Genomic DNA, 16,503 nt, shown 5'->3' on the forward strand with positions numbered 1-16,503 from the left:
TAGCATGCGGTGTGGTAGCCTTTTTTGAGGTTTTTGAAGACTTTGGTGATTTTTGAAGCTTTTCCAAAACTTTTCCGAAACTGTGCTTCGCAAGACGAAAAAAATCGCAAGACGAAAAAACTCGCGGAACGAATTAATTTCGTCTTGCAAGGCACCACTGTATATTATGAAGCGTTCTGCCTCTGCTGGTCGCAGGAATGGATTCTGTTAAAAAAATACAGAGTTACTAGATATGAAAAGTCACGATAATAGATTTGGTGGCACGCATATTTGTGGTATGATAAAACAAAACTAAATAAAGGATTCCTGAACCATTTGATAAGAAAATCGATCTACGGGGTATGGGATAGCTATAAGAATGGAGAACACCATCGTGGCTCTCTCTTCGGTTAAAAAGGTAAATATGAGAGGCGAGTGGGCCACCTATAGAGATTTGTTAAAAGAAACTGGAGACCAATGAAAATTGGGAAAAAAATGAAGATATTAGGGAATTGTTAACGGACTGGCTTCAGTATCACCAATTAAACGATGTCTTTAAGGATGATTAAAAAAAGGTTTTGATACAATGAGATTGAGGTTTGAAATAGATCTGTTGGAAAATAATGTCAAAGTGCTATCAAATATGTACAAATTACTTTTAGAATGGCATACAAAAGATGAAGAATTCAAGGCAGTGATGATACATTGGGCTAGAGATTTTGGATATAATATCCAACTTTCAACTTGGGAAAAGTTATGATAAGAAAACTATATGAAAATGATGTATCGTTGGTATCTAACACCGAGTAAAATTGCTAAAATGTACAAAACAAGTTCAAAATTGTGTTGGAAATGTAAAGAGAAGAAGGGTACCTTTTACCATATGTTGTGGACATGTACACTGGTAAAGGCTTCTGGGAAATGATATATAACGAACTAAAGAAAATGTTCAAAAATACATTTGTTAAAAAACAAGTAGTCGCCTTACTAGGTATAATAGGTGAAGAGTCACCAAGAGAAGATAAAAGACTTTTTATGTATGCAACAACAGCAGCGAGATTGCTACTAGCCCGTGCTCACTTCGGCAGCACATATACTAAAATTGAGAATGCTACTAGCCTAGAGATGGAAGGAAGGAGAAATACCAACAAAAGAAGAATGGCAGATGAAACTGATAAGAGTATGCGGAGATGGCGAAACTGATGGAGTTGTTCCACCAGGCCTTTGGTTAGGGCGCAGCCTGACCCCCTCCTCTGGCAACCTGCACAGAATTTTGCTTAACGGTTGCCATCAATTTGATTTTAATTAATTTTTATAATGAAATGTTTCTAAAATGTTGGATTATTTGATTGTTTGATTATTTGATTGTTGTTAGCCGCCCTGAGCCCGGCTTCGGCTGGGGCGGGCGGGATATAAATAAAAATTATTATTATTATTATTATTATTATTATTATTATTAGGAAGATCCAAAACCAGGAAGATCAAGTATTTTCTGAAGACTGGAGTAAATTTGTAATTTATTTAAAAGACCACTGTAAACAGTTAAAATCTTTGGCAGGGATGTAATGACACTTGTAATGCGGAATTATTTATGGTAATTATGGTTATATAATAGATGGATAATGGTAAAAGATGCAGCAAATTTAAACTTAAACATGGAACCCATCGAGGGAAAGGAGGTCTGAAGGTTCAAAAGAACCTTGTATTTTAACGTTTGAAATGGTTATGTTTTATATGTGTAAAATTATCAAAAATCCAATAAAAATCATGTATAAAAAAGAAATTATTCAGTAAAAGCTCTCCCCGCCCCCCATCATCACCTTTGATAGATCATGGCGAATTGTTGTGACATAACAGAACTAAAGAGATGCGCAATGGGCTGCTTCTCCCTGTTTTTCTCTTCAACAGCCTTTGTGCAAAATCTGCCAAGCAAATATGACAGGAAAGAAAAACAAACCAAAAACATCTGCACATAGATCTGACATGCATGTCCCCGGGGGAATCTGAGCCAGTAAAAAGTATTTACTATAAAGTAACTTAAGGAGATAATCAAAATGAAATAAATATTCTCACTGCCAATTAAAGCACAATAAAATATGTATTTGATGTTAAATATTACACTGCTGCATGTTCAATATCTACTAAAAATTCCTGGGATTTAAAATGTTCCAGATCTCATTAACAGCGATCAGATTATAAAAATATCCCAACACAGTACACTACAGGAAGAACAGGGTAAATTAAAAGAACTTACGTTCTGCACTTTGCATGATTATCTCATCAAGTTCTTTTTCCAGCTTTTCATACGTGTCAAGCCTTGCCTGGTACTCCGAGTTTTGTGCCTGAAGTTCTGAAATCCGTTTCTCGCTCAGTGCTTGAAGATTATAAAATTCTTTGGTTAAAACCTATATGAAAATTAAAATGAAAGTTAATTAACAGAAGGCTATAAATTATTTATGGTGGAGACAAAAGCCCAAACAGTTAAAATAATGAGTTGCACACAGTTCAATTGCTATTTAAGTTATAATTAAGATAAGAATCCAATATGCTTTATTAAAAGCGGTACTACGTACAGATTTGTATCGTGATTCTCAAATCCCAAATCATTAAACATGTTTCAGTTACAAATGGAATCCAACCTTAGTCTGTGGTTTGGTAGTATTTGCTGAATCCCTAAATTAATATCTATGGTTGTTGGTACTCTAGTGTGTCAGAAATAAATAGTTGGCTATCTTTGCTTTGGGGTACAAACTTCAGATTCTATGCCACATGGAAACAAGTACCGTATTTTTTGCCCTATAGGACGCACCGGCCCATAGGACGCACCTAGTTTTTTTTTGGGGGGGGGGGGAATAAAGGGGGAAAAATTATTTCCCCCCCAGGTGCGGGGCTGGGGCGGGGGAAGCCCGAGCTTCCCCCGACCCCAGCCCCCAGAACAGGCAGCTCTCCGCAAGCCGTGGGAGCCCAGCGCAGGGCTCCCACGGCTTGCGGAGAGCTGCGCAAAGCCTGGAGAGCGAGAGGGGTCAGTGCGCACCGACCCCTCTCGCTCTCCAGGCTTCAGCGAAAGCCTGTATTCACCCCATAGGACCCACACACATTTCCCCTTCATTTTTGGAGGGGAAAAAGTGCGTCCTATAGGGCGAAAAATACGGTATATAGAAAGACATGCAAAAAAGTAAGGCTCCCATCTGTACAAATTTAAAGTAGTATCTTATCACTTTAAACAGTCATGGATTCCCCCCAAAGACCCCCGGGAGCTGTAGTTTGTTAAGAGTGCTGAGAAATGTTAGAGAAGCCCTTTGCCCACCCCTGTGGTTTAACAATCAATCACTCTTCTCAGAGAATTCTGGGAATTGCAGGGGTCTCCTAACAACCTCCCTTTTCAGGTGACCATCTCCTACTTCCTAAAGCAGTTCCTCCAAGAAGCTGCTACTGAGAGTCAGAGGAAGGTGGCTTGAGGTACCAGGTGGGTGGAATTAATAGAATTATTATTATATTGAATCTTGTCTCCTGTTTGAATCTTGTCTCCTGTTTGTGCAAAAATCTGAGCTATTACACCGAAAGAAAACAAGTGTCGTAGAAGAAAAGATCTAGTTTTATTTGAAGAGAAAAACTTATTTTAAAATGGGGGGGCTAACAACTCACAAAGCAGCTGTGCTTGAAGCAAATGCATGCAAGTGTGAAAACAGCATACATTATTTTTAAAAAAAGTTTATTGCCATGTCTATCACAGCTCTTTAAAGGTCCCGTGTGATTAACCATTTAACAAATTAGTAATACCAAAAGGTAAAACCCAATTAAATTTATGTAAATAAAAAACATAAAAATAAAATTATCCATACTTGCTTAACCTGAGGTCCTAAACAAGAAAGTTCAGTCCAAACAAGAAAGCTTTACAATGCTTCCAGAAGACATATATCAGGGGTAGCTAACTATGAACTTCCTTGGGTGCCTATAACAGGTCTCAGTAAATATCCATTTTGTTTTTTTATCATGCCCCCACAGCAACCATTTCAAGTTATGCTGTGCCCCACACTTCCAATTTGTGATATACAGTGGTACCTCGGGTTACAGATGCTTCAGGTTACATACGCTTCAGGTTACACACTCCACTAACCCAGAAATAGTGCTTCAGGTTAAGAACTTTGCTTCAGGATAAGAACAGAAATCGTGCTCCGGCAGCGCGGCAGCAGCAGGAGGCCCCATTAGCTAAAGTGGTGCTTCAGGTTAAGAAGAGTTTCAGGTTAAGAACAGACCTCCGGAACGAATTAAGTACTTAACCAGAGGTACCACTGTAACATGCCACCATAACAGCTATTCTGTGATTGGCACCAATGGCCCTTCCTTAAAATTCTAAATGTGCCCACTGGCCCAGAAATGTTAGTGACCCCTAGCATATAGGCTTAGATATGCAAATGAAGGCAAAAATATTAAAATTATTAACCATCTAAAATGTACTATTAGACATTAGAAATATGTGATAATTTATTTATACAGTGGTGCCCCACAAGACAAATGCCTCGCAAGACAAAAAACTCGCTAGACAAAAGGGTTTTCTGTTTTTCGAGCTGCTTCGCAAGATGAATTTCCCTATGGGCTTGCTTCGCAAGATGGAAAAAATTCTGGGTTTGAATTTCTGTGTGGTGGGTGGCTGGGGGAACAGTTGGGGAGGAGTTTGCAAGAATCTGGAAGCTTGTGTGTGTTTTTTCTGCATTTTTATGATTTTCTGTGACCATTGGGCCACTCTGCTGTTTTTTAAAAAAAATTCTGGGTTTGAATTTTGAAATGCTCTTTACAGTATGTGTGACTTTAAAGAGCACTTAATAAACACTTGTTGTACCAAATTTGGCTTTGTTTGGACTTTTTTTGACCATAGGAACGCATTAATTGATTTTCAATGCATTCCTATAGGAAACCGTGCTTCGCAAGACGAAAAATTCGCTAGACGAAAAAACTCGCAGAACGAATTAATTTCGTCTTGCGAGGCACCACTGTATAAGTGTTAGGAGAATGATGGCTAAGTTTGCAGGTCCTACTTGTCTGCCAATATATGATGCTGGGGAAAACAGATGTTCTAAGAATAATTATTGCCACCTGTAAAGTCAACAGAAAACAGCTGCCCTCTTCTCCAAAATGACCTTTTAATGTCTACTGACAAAATAATTAGTCTTCATTTGCTTAGAATGGTTTCAACAACAGTGCGGCACGATTAGGATCAATACTTGCCTTAAGCAAATGCAGTCCTACTGTTCCTCTTTTGATTGTTTCATGTGCTATAAGCAGTTGATCTTTAGCTCCAAATTGCAATGATGCAGTTCCTTACCAGCCAATCACCACTCTGATGGAAGGAGGGCAATGGCGATGAGGAGCCACACCATGGGACCTGCCACACTGAAACAGCTTGCGGAAGCTTTTCTTACGTACCTCCAGTTTTCGCTGATATTTTTCACATTCCAGCTGACACTGTGAAAGGTTCTTGGAGGTTTCTTCTTGCATCAGCTGTAGACGTTCGCTTTCAAACGACTTCAGTTTATTCTGATGGAAAAGTTCGGCTACTTTGCTTTCTGTGCTGATCTGCAGTTGTCTGTACCTGAAAACACCCAAGGGAATAAAATACAAGAGAGTAAAGAAACTCAGCAATTAGTCAATTAGACAGCAAACAATTTATATCCTTAATATTATGATGATATGGTTTTGCTGCAAAGAGATCATGGAAAAGTGCACCACTGGGGGGTAAAGTCAAACTGTTGGAGAGTTACAGCTGTGGCTGCAGAGAACAAAATAGGAGAGACATGTTTTACTGCAGCTGGGGCAGATGATGGCATCCAGTTTCACTGGTGCAGATGCGTCATAGTGTTTCTTCTCTCTGCGCTCGTCCCAGTGGTCATTTCTCCTCTGGCCATTGCTGTGTATACATAGCCTGACTGTCTTGTTTCCAGGCACAGGGTAGTGACCTCTACCCTGCCCTATAAAAAGCATTATTCAGAACAGCAGTTTGCATGAACCACTAAAGACAATATTAACACAATTAATTTCACATTAATTCAAAATCCAATTAAATCCATTTAGTTTAATTAATTCAACAAAATGGATTAACATGATCCAGTGATACCAGCTTCTCAAAGTCTGATAGTCATTTGGCAAGCATCTTAGATACTGCATTTAGTAACTACTTCACTTTTCAGTAACTTCTGAAAGCGATGGATGGGCTTGATGAAATGATACCAGTTTCCCAATGTCTGGTTTAAAGTCACTTTGCAGGACTTTTAAATTGCAATGTTTAGCCACCCTGTAGTCGATTTCTTTGCTTGGAGAAAAGTTGGATGACCACACTAAAAGCACATTCCACCAAATACGATATTGGGAACGCAATAAGGAGCTTCTTAATCACTTTCCATAGTGCAGGATAGAGATAAGAAATTCCTCCTGTAACCAAAACTCCTGGTACGATTTCATAAACTTTGACTTCAGATCATTGTCTTTTTGTAGCTCAGTTATTTCTTCCTCCCCTGCCTCAATTTACTCGACATCTGAAAATAGATTTGTCACCCAATCTGGAATTACCATAAGAAACCCTCTAATTGCTCAGCCATATCTTTATGTAGCATATCCAAACTGTCACAAAAAACTTACAGATCATCATACTGTATCCCATCTTTCTCTTCTGGCTCAGACAGACTCTAGCCTGGTCGATTGTAAATAAGCAAGCAACATGCTCAGGGGGGCCCACCTTCAGGGACCCCTGCTACTTCCTTGCCCAGGGGTAGGCAACCTAAGCCCCATGGGCCGGATCCGGCCCAATCACCTTCTCAATCCGGCCCACAGATGGTCCGGGAATCAGCGTGTTTTTACATGAGTAGAATGTACTTTTATTTAAAATGCATCTCTGGGTTATTTGTGGGACATGGGAATTCGTTCATATTTTTTTCCAAAATATAGTCCGGCCCACCACATGGTCTGAGGGACAGTGGACCAGCCCACGGCTGAAAAAGGTTGCTGACCCCTGCCCTTGCCTCTTAGTGCCCCCAAAGTAATCCCATTGGCCCCTGGGGGGGAGGTACCACCCACTTTGAGATCTGCTGAGTGAGACATCTATTAGAAGGTTGCCATAGGTACAGCTAACACAGTTTAAAATACTTGATTTTCCTAAACTTGGGGTTCTCAGTTCAGTCCAAGAAAAATTTAGGCTTTTTGTCTCCACTCTTTGTGTTCTCTGGAAACTGCAAACGTTGTGTCTAGAACTGCCAATTCTTAATTAAATATTTTCTAGCATTTCATGACTGGATTGTTTAAATGCAATAAAATTAATTACATTTAGAAACAGGAACCATCTTCCTAATCTTTCTCTCACACCCCCATAATCCAATGTAAAACCAGATTAAGAGATAAAGAACTCCACCTTTCTACAGTTTAAAACCCCAGGCAAAGATTGCCATCGAAATAAAAAAGGGCTCTTGGTGCTTCAAAAGAGGTGCTCAAAACCTGGGCTATCAAGTACTGTGCAAAACATCACTTTCACAATTTTTCCTGGGTGGAAGAAAACTGTATGAAATTAATGTGCATAGATTCACATGTATCCATTACACATATTTGCAGTCCAGAATTGCATGTAGAATACACTTACTGGGAAAGCCACAGCCTTTCATAGCTTCTCAGTTATATATCCATCAATAGCACGTCCTTGCTAAATGGGCTTCATTCAGAAATGATAACCTCAAATATATATATAATAGATATATTTAAAACATGCTTTAGTCATCTGTGCTGATGGAAATACTCTGGAGAGTTAAGGTTAATTGGAAAACATTTTCTAGACAAATAACAAAGTGAAGAAATAATCAATTTTGAATTAAGAGCTGAGAAGCAGAGCTCACTCCACTGGCTCGGCTGTGATAGGCCAGCTCTGTCAGGATCCTTCTGCCTCTGAACTATATGCTGGCAAGTCAATATGGGAACAACTGTCTAGAAATTGGTGTCTGAGTTTTGAGTTTTATTTTCCTCTCCTCTCATTGTTCCTTTTCCCTTTTGTGGAACGCGTTCCCTTCAGATGTCAAGGAGATAAGGAACGACATAACTTTTAGAAGACATCCTGTATCAGGAGGTTTTTAATGTTTGATGTTTTATATATGCTGTAAGCCGCTCAGGGTGGCTGGGGAAACCCAGCCAGATGGGTGGGATATAAATAATAATTGTTTGTTTGTTTGTTTGAATGTAAACCTGAGCATAGGGAGTGTCTTGTTTTGATTTCATGTAATCTGCAATGGGGGCCTTTTTTGTCTGGAGAGCGGAGTACAAATGCTCTAAATAAATAAAACAGAAAACTGGGAATCTCTTGCAGCAGAATGTGCAACTTTAATCTAGTTTGAGAAGTGCTGAATCAACTAACTAATGGAATATCCATGTTGTTTGTTTAGTCCAGGGGTCGGCAACCTTTAAGACAAAAAGAGCCACTTGGACCCGTTTCCGAAGGGCAAAAAAACCTGGGAGCCGCAAAACCATTGCGGCATTTAAAGCATGCGCGCCGCTGCCCTCCGATCTGACAGCGGGCGGGAAGGTGACGTTGGGACGGTGCGTGACTAACGCACGCACCGCCCCCATGCAACGTCACAGCCAGTACAGCGCCCGCCACAGTGGTGAGTGTCGGGGCGCACAATGCGCCTCCTCCCCTCGGTAGTATCTGCCCCAGAGCCGCAGCAAAGGTGTAAAAGAGCCACATGCGGCTCCGGAGCCGCGGGTTGCAGACCCCTGGTTTAGTCGTTTAGTCCTGTCCGACTCTTCGTGACCCCATGGACCAGAGCACGCCAGGCACTCCTGTCTTCCACCGCCTCCCGCAGTTTGGTCAGACTCATGTTGGTAGCTTCGAGAATATCCATAGAAGTCCATTTCAAGGGCATTAGGTAACCTAAAGTTGACCCCCCCCCCCCAAATCCTGCAATGAACTTTAGCCCAGTAACCTGCTCTTAGATATCAGCTTCTATTGTCCAAATAAGCCATTTGCTTGGCCATATAATCTCATTTAGCATAAGAATTGTTTCCCAGTGTAACTGGAGTTTGTATTGTGGCTCCTGTAGCAATATTCCATGTAAGTGAATACAGAAAGAAGAGGAAGATTTATACTACTATTTTTTTTGGCAACTGCAGCTACAATTCCCAGTAGATGACAAACCCTTAGTGCATGTTATCTTCTTTTAAGTACTATTTCTGTTGTCCAAAACAGTAAAAGTGATTTAAACTGAAGTTCTTGCCAGATGTTGCATTTGCTTCCCATCTAGTAATTAAACATACATAGCGTTTTGCATTTTGGTTTAGTAAAATCTCTCTTTCCGACAGACTGAGGAGAAGCTTACGGCTCTGTTAAAGCTTCTTGCTGTAAATGCTATAGCATAATCACTGCTTTAATGCCCTCTGCCCCACCACTACCAGGAGCTACTGGGCCAGAAACATGGAAATGCAGAAAAACAACATGCAGAATACAAAAGGAATCAAAATTAGAAATCCATTTATCACCATCAACACAGCATCATTATGCAGAAAAGGAATGCAATTTTACTAAGCAAGGGCTCTTAGCCTGCAGAGAAATGTGAATGAAAGTTGCACTGAACGCAATGGAAATTAAACTAGATGCGTACAGAACTAAAATCATGAAGTAAATTAAAATTATGGAATGTTAAAATAAAATACATAACAATGAGTAAATTAAATAAAAAAATGAAATTATTTATTCCCATTCATTAGTAACTTTGACCAGGGACAGAAAACACGACTGACTAGAAGCCACACAAACAAATGGGGTTTGGTAATAATAGTAACTTTTACAGCGCTGCTGTTACCTCGAAGACTGAACTATGATCTAATTTACCTCAAACATTTTTTGTCCTCTCTTACCATGTTGTAACACAGAACACTATTAAGCTTTGCTGATTACAATGGAGACTTTGCTCTTCCAGTGAAATAGCTGGGATTTATTTTCTTAAGCTGAGCTTGATATGTCCAGTGTTCAGGCTGTTTTGTCACTGTGGTAATATTTTCAACTTTGTGCAAACATTTGTTAACAGAAGAACAGCATGTAATGATCTCCCTGGCTATGGCAAAAGGTTTTGAAGCAAGCTCACCAATAGCATTAGTCTGTCACCGCAAGCACAAAGAAATACTTCATTATCTACATTTGGGATAAATCCTTTCAACGTGACAACAGTCAGAAGATCCATCAAAACAGCAGTCACATTCTAATGACTGCCTCTTAAACTTTTTGAATGCTGAGCAGCTCCGCTAGTAGCTAAATAGTAACCTACGTCATTGCCACTCTTCCAACATGGCAATAAACATTTGCAGTTTATTTTGGCATGTGATAAATACACAGAATTGAAGAAAGACTGGGTAAGTCTCATGCACAAAGAAAATCCACAAACCTAAATCTGTTTCTGAAGAAACTGGTGATATAATCAACAATAAACAATATGCTAAATAGCATTTGTTTTTAATAGTAAGTGGTCTTCTGTGATCCTTCCTCTACTGTGTATAGTGCATCACCATACACTAATGGGCCAGGGTATAAATATTATTATAATTATATTATTATTAAAGAACATGGGAGTTAATGCTCTTATTAGCCAGATATGATCAAATATCAAATCGATGAAGTGTCTCTCCAGTATACAATTTATGAATTTACACATGGCAAATAATAAATGCTACATACAGCATACATACCTATGTATTTCTATATTATTATATACCACAGATCTAAATACGTTGAAGTAAAAATGTTGAGTGCTTAAAACTATTTCATGAATGTCTTTTCTTTGTATTGAAGGTGTTCCTACCAAGAGATTGTCCTTCACATTGGCTAAAAAGACTGGTTCATCCACATTTGCATGACTAAGTCACACGTTTGAAGGCTTCAGGTGTTCGTGTCGCAATGAAAATAAAAGAGAAATATGTTGTTTTGACACTTCACCATGACCATCGCTGCCAGAGAAGTTTGGATTACAACAGAGGTATGAGACTTCTTGGAAACTGGCCATTTTGCGTACACCTCCCTGCGTGGCTGGAAATCTGAGTGTCCATCAACATTCTTCCAACACAGCTCCATCCATGTTCAACAAGCACCTGCTTGCTTTGCGGAATGGAATGATGTTGCAGTGTAATGAAGCTGGGGAAAGCGGGAGAGGTTGTGGCAGATACAGTCTGCTAAGTATAAGACGACACAGGCTACATACATTTCCAAAGTATTCCGTAGCACGCATAGATAGTTTACAGCAAGTTGGTAATGAGACCAGCCTTTCCTTGGACCTACATGCTGTGAGAGGCACCCACGTGGGTTCCTTTGCTGGGGTAGTGGTGGTGGAGTAAAATAAATAAATCAGATGCCAGCCTTTTGATCAGAATGGAAACCCTCTTTTCTTCCACTGTCATCTCATAACAACAACCAAAACCCTAACAAGATTAATCAGCTAAAGTGAACTTGTGAGTGCATAGAAATTATAAGCAATGCCACTTCTTCCAACAATTACCGTATTTCCCCCTCTATAACACGCAGATTTTTTCTCCTAAAAAGGAAGGGGAAATGTCTGTGCGTGTTATAGAGCGAATGTGTGGTCCCTGGAGCCGAAAAATCAGGCAAAATTCAAATCGCGCTTCACAGAGAAGGGAAACCTGAAAAGAGGAAGCGGCTGCTTTCCTGCATTCTGCCTCAGGGTCTTACTGCCCACCCCCCTCTGTTTCGTTGCTGTGATTGCTCAAACGGAACAAAGAGCAGGGAAAGCCCCTCCCCTCCAGGCAAGCAGAGGGGAAAGCAGAGTGTCTCCTTCTAATTCCTCTCTGTGCTCCGGTGCTGCTGGGGGAGAGGGAGAGAGGGGGGGGGGAGAGAGAGAGAGAGAGAGATATGGCTGGCTTGGGTGGGGGGAAACTTTTGCCTTTCTTTCCTCCCTCCCGTTAAATCCCTCTCCTGCATTCTTAGCCAGCTGCTTCTCTGCACACCCCTCTCATGTCCCTTCTTTGTTTTTCCTTCGCTCCCCACTTAAAATGTGGTTACAAAGCATAGATCCACATGGATCCTCAGGATCTTTGCATTGGGTCACCCCAAATTCACCATCAGATCACATAGCATGTCCATGGCTACAGCCTGCACCAAAAAAATCACGCACCCACTGTTGCCTGGGGCTGCAATGGTGCAAAAATGTGGTTACAAAGCATGGATCCACATGGATCCTCAGGATCTTTGCATTTGGTCACCCCAAATTCACCATCAGATCACATAGCATGTCCATGGCTACAGCCTGCACCAAAAAAATCACGCACCCACTGTTGCCTGGGGCTGCAATGGTGCAAAAACGTGGTTAAAAAGCATAGATCCACATGGATCCTCAGGATCTTTGCATTGGGTCACCCCAAATTCACCATCAGATCACATAGCATGTCCATGGCTACAGCCTGCACCAAAAAAATTACGCACCCACTGTTGCCTGGGGCTGCAATGGTGCAAAAATGTGGTTACAAAGCATGGATCCACAGGGATTCTCAGGATCTTTGCATTGGGTCACCCCAAATTCACCATCAGATCACATAGCATGTCCATGGCTACAGCCTGCACCAAAAAAATCACGCACCCACTGTTGCCTGGGGCTGCAATGGTGCAAAAACATGGTTACAAATCATGGATCCACAGGAATTCTCAGGATTTTTGCATTGGGTCACCCCAAATTCACCATCAGATCACATGTCTGTGGCCACAGCATGAAGCACAAAAATGATACACCCACTGTTTCATTCAGAATGTTTTTTCCCTTGTTTTCCTCCTCTAAAAATGATGTGCGTGTTATGGTCAGGTGCGTGTTATAGAGCGAAAAATACGGTAAATGAGCTGGAAATACTACTCTTGGCAAGTTAATATTCCTCATGAGGCCCTTTATGTTTCCTTATACCTCTAGAATTGGTAAGAAGTCTTCTTTTGCCAACATCAAGTACCACAATGTGGCTATGTCCGTCATAAAACATCTCAGCTGTAATATCACCTGTGGTCGTTGGCTGCAAAATGAACCACTGAAGGAATGCAGTATTTTTATTTTTTTGCCCAAGCTGAAGATGCTGAGTATGCCCAACAACTGGGTTGATAGGAATCCCAAGCATGCATTTAAAGAAATCCAATTCAACTCTCTCGTCATGATTTTTTAAAAAGGAATGCGATGTGATTTAAGCTGCACCAAATATTGCTTCTTTAAACACATTTACTGTTCTAACACCCAACAAATTTCAATATCTGCTGTTGTGAATAAGCTCCCAACCAATTACCCCAGTGCAAATGTGAACCTTAAAAAGATTCCCCATTACTGCCATACAGTATATATACTACAACAGGTCTATTTGTAGGGAAGGACATAAGTGAAATATCAATGTAGCCTTCTAAATGAAAACAACCACCACCAAATACTCATGATATGAAAGTATTTTTCGTTATGGACCAATATAGTTTGATCATAGATTATTTAACTAACTATGTATTAGATAAAGGTAAAAGTACCCCTGACCGTTAGGTCCAGTCCTGGACGACTCTGGGGTTGTGGTGCTCATCTCGCTTTACTGGCCGAGGGAGCCGGCATGCAGCTTCCGGGTCATGTGGCCAGCATGACTAAGCCGCTTCTGGCGAAACCAGAGCAGCACACGGAAACACCCTTTTTCTTCCCGCCGGAGCGGTACCTATTTATTTACTTGCACTTTGATGTGTTTTTGAATTGCTAGGTGGGCAGGAGCTGGGACCGAACAATGGGAGCTCACCCTGTCATGGGGATTCGTACTGCTGATCTTCTGATCGGCAAGCCCTAGGCTCTGTGGTTTAGACCACAGCGCCACCCGCATCCCTTTTAATTATGTATTAAGCTACACATAAAACAATCCTCCTAATTTTAGCAAAGCCACATTTTCCCCTATTGTTTCCAATAAAAGGGCTAGAAGCCATGGTTAAATAAATTTCAAAACTAACACATCATGTTAAAATTAAAATGCTATACATGCAAGAGGCTTACCGGGGGGGGGGGGGGCAGAATTCTAACCAGAGCAATGCCTTTCAGGTCTCCATGTAGATACAAGGTCAATTAACTCACAGGGCAAGGCTGTTCCTGACACTTTCTCCAACTATGTTTGAAAATTGCTTCCTCTTTATTGTGAGATTTTAGGTATTTTTAATCTTTAGTGTGGGCATCTCTAGTAGCCAGGCTTGTGGTCTTATCTAAAGCTTTAAATTTCAGATTTTTTTTAAAAAAACATTTCTGCACGCTAACTATTCTAGTGTCATTTGTTTTTTCTATATTTAATTCAACCAAGAGCCTCTACATGAAATATTCTCCCGTGCATTCCCTGATGCCTCAGACGTTCAGCTTGCCAAAGAATTGAAGTCTAGTGCTCAAAAAAGAATAAGCAGATCTCCACTGCATATTTTTGGCTGAATGCGCTCTTGAAAGATAAACCTAGAAAGATTAAATTAGAGATTTCAGTTCCTAGTTAGACACACTGTGACCTTTCCTTTCCGCCACACAATCTGTTATTGTGGTGATACATTTCTGTCATTCCTACCCCCCCCCCCCTTCCCTGATGGCTGGGTAAGGAATCCCTGGACTGTGTGTACTATCCTGGATTCTTCCACCCAAGAGGCAGTTGTATTTGTTTTCCTCCAGCTTCTTTCCTTCAACTCCCACATTATATGACCCACATGAAATTCAGAGAACCCACAAGAGGGGATGGATGCAGTGTATGTGTGTGTGTGTGTGTGTGGGGGGGTGAATCTGTGTTTCAAGGTAGCCAGAAGCTAGGAAATGGAGAAAATACAGCATTTATAATTCAGGAAAAGAAAGAAAGAAAGAAAGAAAGAAAGAAAGAAAGAAAGAAAGAAAGAAAGAAAGAAAGAAAAGGGTTGCTTGAATCAGCTTTTGCAGCAAGTAAAACCTACTATTGTGCGGAACTGTTTCTTTTGCTGGGGAAAGTGAAATACAAAATCTTAATTCAAAGTATATGCAAAATTTTAAAGAAAAATAAGGATAACGTGCAATGAATGCAGGGTATTATTGAGATGATTTTAGCAAATGCACAACTCACATACTGTTTTTGCATACTGAAAACACACACACACTTTCTCTTAAATCCTGCGGGCCTCCAATATTACCAAACCTAAAGAGAAAACCCCACGAAAACTTGATGCCAACAGACATCAAATCACTCTTTCCTAGTTGATACCTGATGGCATCCAATTCAATTGCTGCCTACACTCTCTGACACCACCACAGTACGATGTTGGTATCTGATACATGCTTAACACCTGCCCTACCAAGGTAAAGGTAAAGGTACCCCTGCCCGTATGGGCCAGTCTTGACAGACTCTAGGGTTGTGCGCTCATCTCACTCTATAGGCCGGGAGCCAGCGCTGTCCGCAGACACTTCTGGGTCACGTGGCCAGCGTGACAAGCTGCATCTGGCGAGCCAGCGCAGCACACGGAAACGCCGTTTACCTTCCCGCTGGTAAGCGGTCCCTATTTATCTACTTGCACCCGGGGGTGCTTTCGAACTGCTAGGTTGGCAGGCGCTGGGACCGAGCAGCGGGAGCGCACCCCGCCGCGGGGATTCGAACCGCCGACCTTTCGATCGGCAAGTCCTAGGCGCTGAGGCTTTTACCCACAGCGCCACCCGCAGCCCTACCAAAGCTGACCCTAAATGAACCTGCTATGTGATCCCAGATCTCAGTTGCTTCATGCACCATATTGGCACTTTACTGCAATCTTTTTCTGTTGAGCGTGTTCCTGTCCTATAATATGTAACTTTATTCATACTTGTTGTTCTCCTGGCCTTAATGCAGGGGGGTTTAACCAAGATCTGGCTATTTCTTTGATCGAGCTCAGACGCTGAAAAGCGCTCATCTTTTACTTGGTGCATCCCTCTTCCCTATGAACACTAAAGTATTGAGAGTCACTTCACAGGGAGGCCCACAAACGGTTGTTGGATTTGGATGGCTCTTCCTATTCAAAAATGGGACACAGTATGCAAATCAGTCCATAGGCGCCGACTCCATGGGGCCTGAGGGGGCTCGAGCCCCCTCAAAAAATTTTTTGGGGGGGCTCAGCCCCCCCAATAATCTCGGGCGCCCTTCCAGCAGAGCGCTGCCGCCGTCCCCCGCCTCCTCCCCACCTGCTCCCTCGCCAGCCAGCCAGCCAGCCGCGCGCCCTAGTCGGAGAGCCCCGGCCGTCCCCCGCGAGATTAGGGAATCCCCGGGGGCGGGGGCTCCTGCCTCGCTGCTTCGCAGCACCACCGCCACTGCCAAGGCACTGCCGGGGGGAATTTCCTTCCTCCTGGCCCCCGCGAGAACAGGGGAATCCCGACTGGCCACACCTCCCAGCCAGCCGATTGGCTGGCTGGGGGGCGTGGCTTGCCCTATTTAGGGCCGGAGCCACTTTATTTGCATATTCATGAGCTTATTTATTATTCATGAGCTTTCCCGGGCCCCCCCAATATTTTTTATAAGTCCGCGTCCCTGAATCAATCT

General features: G+C 41.8%; 1 protein-coding gene across 3 annotated transcripts in view; it reads right to left on the reverse strand.

Moving 5' to 3' along the window:
* Window positions 1–16,503, reverse strand: part of PIBF1 (progesterone immunomodulatory binding factor 1) — an 88,884-nt gene that overhangs the window by 37,977 nt on the left and 34,404 nt on the right. For all 3 annotated transcript variants that reach the window (XM_028728377.2, XM_028728375.2, XM_077927778.1), the window contains 2 exons: window positions 5,404–5,569; window positions 2,234–2,384 (listed from right to left, as the gene is read on the reverse strand). In XM_028728377.2, coding sequence (XP_028584210.2) covers window positions 2,234–2,384; window positions 5,404–5,569 — 317 coding nt within the window. The remainder of the gene's footprint in view (window positions 1–2,233; window positions 2,385–5,403; window positions 5,570–16,503) is intronic.

The sequence above is a fragment of the Podarcis muralis genome, chromosome 4, assembly GCF_964188315.1.
Source record: "Podarcis muralis chromosome 4, rPodMur119.hap1.1, whole genome shotgun sequence".
NCBI lineage: Eukaryota > Metazoa > Chordata > Lepidosauria > Squamata > Lacertidae > Podarcis > Podarcis muralis.